Raw genomic sequence first — 7002 nt, forward strand, 5'->3', positions numbered from 1 at the left:
TTGATGTGTAACTAGTAGCAATTAATAATTCTTAGAGCCAATAGTTGTCCTAATAATGAATGTCCTCATATGTGGACAGCGGGACTCAGTTGTGAAATTGTAAATATTATCAAGCTATAGAAGGTCAGATAGTTTATGACGTTTCCAGGAGTGTTGATTATTCATGTTTTTGAGACGTTACAGACATTACATCATAAATTAGCATAATTAATTCAGATTCAAAGTAATGTCCAGCATCATCCAATCACTGTCAATCATGTTAAAATAAAATGATACATTATAAATTCTGAATCTATGTACTGATTATCATTGTCACATGTCTGTCAAACATGTTGAGTGATCCAAACATCATCTGCAGCCTGAAACTGAACTTTTGATCAGATTTTAGGAGTGAATGCACTTAACTGCATAGAGAGCTATAGGATGCTCCCTTGCTCCCTATTTAGTGAATGACTTAACCTCCAGTGTGCTGTCTGTCTGCACTGGTCTCAGAACAGTTTGAAATGCACCTTATGTTCATCCTAACTCCATATAAAGCCTCTGAAAGACACATTTATCAGTTTATTGATGAACTCATTTATTCTCAATATGATAATGTACAGTAAATATAGGAATTAATTTATTAATGTTAATGAATATAATCATATTGTACAGTGATAACAAAATAAAATATAACAAAATATATGTATTACATTTATATTAAATTACTCAAACGTGTTAACATTGAAAGTTATTCAAAATAACTAACATGTTTTTTAAACTTTTGAGGGAATATTGTCCTAAAATCCACGTATGTGGACATCATGTTTATCAGCGCACTGACGCGCGAAAAATGAATGTATTTTTTAAAGCATGATATCAAACGAAACTAGAGACTCTCCTCTTTACAACCGAACAGGGTTCAATGAAAACACTTAAAGAGATTTCTTACGGGAGGCACTTTTGTTGACACTGCACCCATAGGAGCGCTTCACGGAAATCGACATCATACTGTTGTGTCACATGACTCGGTGTACCTTAAGTTTAACCCATTATATGACAGTCTTGGGTCTTCTGAACTGAGATCAGTTGGTTTAAATGAATTGAAATTATGCGTTGCGTATAGCGAAACCAAAATACAACGTCCACGCATGTGGATGCGGGGGTCACACGAGGTTAAGAAGAATTTCTTATAAATTCTTAGTGCTTTATTTAATGAAATTTTTGTTTTGTCTTTTGACAGAAATGTCCTTTAAATTTAGTCAATATTGTGTCATGTCATATTGATTGATTGATTGATTGATTTTTCTGATTTTAATCTTTTTCAGCCAGTTTTACTCTGACTTAAATGTCATATAGTTTTAGTGAAAGAAAATACATGTTTAATTGACGAAAATGTGCTAAATGACAAAAACATGTGTCAAAATGTAACCGAAATAATTTTGCAAGATTTAAAAATAAATATATATATATATTATACATTTTGTATAAATGCTGTACGTGTCGCGTGTTTTTAAGTAAATGGCGTATTCGCAACACAAGTTACACATTCTGACCAGTGCATAACTTAAAGTTCACCTGTTCATTGTCTTCATTGTCTTATGTAAGCATAAGCATACTATGATAGGATTATTTGTGTTTGTGCACGTGCAGTATTATTTTTTTCTCATCATATTTCCAACAGTATGTTTTAATTATTGTCATGATGCGTCTTTTTCATCTGGTCACTTACAAGTCTGCATCATCAAACAAATTTTATTTCTCTCTTTCAGCTGGGACGACGTACATCTTCGGCCGTGGAGGAGCCCTCATCACCTACACATGGCCCCCGAACGACCGGCCGAGCACGCGAGCAGACCGGCTGGCCGTGGGCTTCAGCACGCAGCTCAAAGAGGCGGTGCTGGTGCGGGTGGAGAGCGCCAAGGGTCTCGGAGACTATCTGGAGCTTCACATAGTAAGAATATGCCAGGGGAAGGGAGAGGGCGGGGATAAATCTCACTGGGTTTGTTTGAGGACGAGGCTTAAAGTCACAGGGTTTAGAGTTTGTAGGGTTTGGAGTTTGTTGGAAGAAGTTCCTGAAGTGACTTACAGTTAGGAGGTATGTTTGTTGGTAAAGTTAGGGGGCATTAATGTCTTTCAGAAACTGCATTTACCATCTGCTGGAGTTTAAAGTGCTGTATGACTGTGAGACTGGAGCTATGGGCGGAGCTAGGGGTGTTTTTATCATCTTGTAATGTTGTTAAAAGTGCCATTGCTTCAGTATCAAATTCACACACTAAAATATAAATATAGTTTAATATGAAGAAATCTATATAAATGATTTTCTACAGCAGGGGTGCTCACACTTCTATGGAATGAGATCTACTTTTTTTATAATGTTATTATAGTAAGATCTACCATGCAGAAGTGTTGGCACGATACTAACATTTCAGTAGTTGGTACCGATTCCAGTGAAATTTGATGATTCTCGATACCAATTTCCATACCACAACAACAACGAATACTAATTTGTTAATTATACATTGTTTCTTGTTCAAGTAATTATTAAAGCCAACAGTCATCAATAAATTGAGAACAAAGAAATACAAATTAAGATAAAAGTGCTTTAAGTTTTTCACAGCAGTATCAATTACTCAAGTAAACTCAGAAAGAATTGTAGTGAAATGTGAGATCATTTTAAGACATGAATCAGCATTATCACGAACGCTTTCTAAGCACACGGCACATACTGTAAAGCATGCACAGGCCCGGGTATATGACGATTTTTACGCGTTCTGGATTAGATCGTGCCCGGTCGACTGCGTTGCTTTTCAAAGTGTACTCATAGGACTGCGAACGAAAATGAATGCGTTCGCTGTGCACAGACGAGGACTGTCCGCGAATCGAGAAAATGCCGATGACAAAATTTGCGTCACACGTACTGTTTGCGGAACAATCAGGCTTTACGTCTCAAGCCTAACTGATACTATGGAAGAAGCCAAACTTAATCACCTTTGGCGAAAGAAGCTGGCATTTATACTATGTGCAGCATCATTTTAAAATGTGTTAGTTGAGGGTGATGGCACGGTGTTTAATGTACTAAACAGCCATGGCAGTAATGCCTATTGCAATAGCAAATAAAAAAAACATCACATCCAAACCACACCCACGATTAGCTTTAACCAATCATCAATGCTCTTCAACAAACCGAGTTCTCCTAGGTCAAGAATTTCAGAAAGGAGAAATATAACCAAACGAACACCTTGGCAGAACAAAAACATCACTGCATTTCATCATCATTGTTAGACAAACTAAAAGTAGCATGTTCGCCAAGTAAGTATAAATTAGCATGTCAGAACCAAGGAAATAAAAAGTCCATCTTTTTCATTATTTGTGTTGTTTCTCTCTCTACTCTCTTTCCCCTTTGATCTTTTATCGAGATCAACCAGTGGTTGTCTTGCAGTTGACGTAATGAGCACCGTGTTCTACAATATTGATAACACCAAATACCGACTCTATTCAGTCCCTTGTTGGCGGCTGCTTTCAAGCACTCATGCGTACGTGCGCACATGCAAGAAGAGTGCTCGCGACACGCAATCACAGCTGTGTGAACGGTCAAAATGCCTGTCGGTGTTGAGAGTTGCTTCATCCACATGCAGGAAGTACCAAATATTAGATACATAACTCTGAAAACAAAGAGCAATATATACATGTGCTCAATAAATTTGCAAAAGTCCGGGACTCTTTTATTAAAACACAATGCCATGAACTTTGCAAACTTTGGCAAATCCAGCAGCTATTTTTTTCTCATTAGCACCTATTTGAGCATATTTACAGCCAACCAACGAATCAAAAATAGGCTTCAAAACTATGAGTTGTACACAATGTGCATTGAACTATGGAAAGCCCCTGGTACTAATGTCTTGTTCTGGTTTTAATAGATACATACTCTATCATAAGTATACACTTAAGCTTTGGGCTTCTGCGTAAATATTCAGCTTTTATTTACTTTAAAATACTGGCAGTAGTTTATTCAAAGCCCTCAAGCATGCTGGAAGTCTACTCTAAATGAGTTAAATTAATTTCAGACGCACTGGGACAACACACACACACACACACACGCAAACGCACACACTGCAGTGTGAAGTAGAATACAGTATCAGCTGCTGAAACACTCCATTGGGTTCTTACCTATTTGTGAAGCTAATGCTCTAAAAGTTTCCCTCACAAGATATCTTTACCTTACCTGCTGTGTCTCAGTCTCTCTCTCTAATATATATAATACAGTATATTCTGTGTATGTGTGTGTGTTCTTGCTGTGATAAATACCTTGTGTTGTGAGGTGTGTGTGTTTACTCCTGCTTTGATAAATCCCCTGTACTGTGGTTGTGTGTGTTGGCAGTGAGATGTTTGTGTGCAGCTCACGGTGAAGGTGTGCTGTGATTAATCTCTGTTCTGGGATCTGCAGGGGATGGCAATTAATTTTACCCTGTGTGGGAGGAAACTATTTTAGCCCTCAAGATACACACACACACACACACACACACTTTCAGCAAGTTCTCCAGTCCTGACCAAAAGTCTCACAGTTTTCAAACGAGGGCAGATGGTTGTATTTTTATACTCTCAGAAGTTGCCAGATGTGTTGAACGTCCTCGATCCTGGTGACAGTGTGTTATTCTGTCCTGTGATTGGTCAATCCATTGGTCATTTGAATTCCTGAAGAGTGTAAACACTGTGACTATAAAAACATGCATCTTTTTGTTTGAGGGACGTAACATGTCAACTTCTTACTCAACCAATGACGTGAGTTTGGGGCGGGACTATTTGCTGTTTCGACCAATGGCAGACAGGGGGAGTATTTGGGGAAACCTGTCTGAAGAACAATCATTATTGATTCGGTTTGGTGGTGTTAGTGCTGCAGAAATGACACACATCATCTGTAGGTCTTTAGATGTACAAGGTGACATAGTCCATCTATCTATAAGCAATATTTCAGGAGGTCTAATGAAAAGGAGAAAGTGAAGCGAGACTGTAGCGAAACTTCGAGCCACAGAGAGAATCTTTTAAGCAGGCAGTGAGACGTTTCTCAGAACACGATCCAACAGCAGCTGAAGACAAACATCTCCAGTCCCTCAGAAACAGACTTTGAAGAGACTCCGTCTGTTGAAGCTCCAGCAGTTAAAGGAATATTCCGGGTTTAATACACTGTGGAGAGCGGGGCAGGCCGAGCGGCCGGGTTGGACACCTGCAGCGGATTATCTCGCCCAGCTGATTACAGCGTTAATGGGCGAGAGATAAAGCAGTGATGAGAGCTGCAGTCAGGGAGAGACACAGGGAGAGAGAGAGACTCAACGAAGCTGTTTATGTGTAGTGTCAAAAAAATAAAATAATTGTAGGCTCCTGGACACGCCGCCCACTCGGTCCTCAGCCAGCAGGCCCACCTCCGTCCACGATGCCAGGCGATGGCACTGGTCTCGCTCAGCCGTCCCTTTCGGTAGCCTGCTGACGAACCCGTTGCGTCTCACCAGATCGTGTATCCTTGGCACCGCGTTCTTGAGCCAGCAGTGAGGACTCCAGGACAACGTGATCTTCTTCCAATTTTCCCGGGTTTCAGCATGAGCGTAAGGATTCGTAGGAAAGTAAGCAAGCTGGGGCCGGCTTGACAAACACGTAGACATTTATTGTTGCACTTTTCAGTCGCACACAAAAGGTTTGCTTATCAGCTTCACTACACGTACTCTCTGTTGGCTTTTCAGCTCAACACTACACATAAACTCTATTTGCTTTTCAGCTTCACTGCAAATAAACTTTGTTGAGTCTCTCTCTCCCTGTGTCTCTCCCCGACTGCAGCTCTCGCCGCGGCTTTATCTCTCACCCGTTAACACTGTAATCAGCCACAGCTGGGCGAGATAATCCGCTGCAGGTGTCCAACCCGGCCTCGCTCTGCCCCGCTCTCCACATACACCTTCAGCTATATGTTCTCCACAGAGAAACTCGACCATCACTTTGTAAATATAAGGAATTATTTTCACAGTAAAATACTTACAATGGAAGTTCCAGAAGGTGAATGAAATGTGATGCTTGTATTTTTATTGAAGGTTGCATATGACTTAAACAGTATAAATGTGTATTAATTGAGCTGTAAAGTGTCTAAATCATCATTTTGAAGTTAAACTTTTCTAGGCATGTTAACTTCTGGTGTTACTGATGTAATTCTTTTTGTACAATCCACTAGCAGTACCAAACTGAACTACAAACACAAAGACCTTTTCAAACAAGTTTCAAACACTCGTTTCAACCCCTCCACCCCCTATCTGACATTGGTCAGACTAACTTGGAAGTCACACCATTGCTTGAGTCAATGTTGTTTTGTCCAAACCAGTTGGGGTGCTCAAGCAAACCGATTGTAATTCCGCTTGGTGCCACTGCAGCTTTAAAGAAATAATCTGGGTTCAATACTAGTTAAGATCAAGCGACAGCATTTGTGGCATAATGTTGATTACCACAAACATTTATTTTGACTCGTCTCTTGATTCTTAAAAAAAAAGGAAAAATCTGTGTTCCAGTAAGGCACTTACAATTGAAGTGATTTAAACATGAAATCACGTCTCTTGATTCTAAATTCATTTTAGAAATGTACTGGCATGCTGAGAATGAATGTGGAGTATATTTTTTTTATTATTTATTTATTTTTTTGTGCAGCACATATTGAGTTTGAGTAAACCCATTTAAAGCCAAGAGTGGTCTATTGAAAGTGCAGTTAATTATCAGTACGGTTCCGTTCTAATTGACTTGAAAAATATGACAGAGATGCCAGATGCTCACTAGTAAGTGACCTACAGCACAGAAGTGTCACAATGAGGTAAATGAACTGTATCTGCAGCAAAGAGCCACCCAAGAGGAACACAGAGTGTTATTTATCACCTGTGTGTTTGTGTTTGGGGGGGGAACCCAATCCACTCCTCATTGTTGATTAAATGTAGTCTGAATCGCTGTAGTGCTGCAATGCTTTTTGTGATTTTTCATGAGTACTTTTCAGCTGCC

The 7002-nt window shown here is 39.5% G+C and overlaps 1 protein-coding gene across 4 annotated transcripts in view; it reads left to right on the forward strand.

Moving 5' to 3' along the window:
* LOC127410360 (neurexin-2-like) overlaps positions 1-7002 on the forward strand; it is a 495400-nt gene that overhangs the window by 401921 nt on the left and 86477 nt on the right. For all 4 annotated transcript variants that reach the window (XM_051645599.1, XM_051645582.1, XM_051645589.1 and 1 more), the window contains one exon: positions 1752-1933. In XM_051645599.1, the coding sequence (XP_051501559.1) occupies positions 1752-1933 (182 nt within the window). The remainder of the gene's footprint in view (positions 1-1751; positions 1934-7002) is intronic.

The sequence above is a fragment of the Myxocyprinus asiaticus genome, chromosome 2 (assembly GCF_019703515.2).
Source record: "Myxocyprinus asiaticus isolate MX2 ecotype Aquarium Trade chromosome 2, UBuf_Myxa_2, whole genome shotgun sequence".
Taxonomy (NCBI): Eukaryota; Metazoa; Chordata; class Actinopteri; order Cypriniformes; family Catostomidae; genus Myxocyprinus; species Myxocyprinus asiaticus.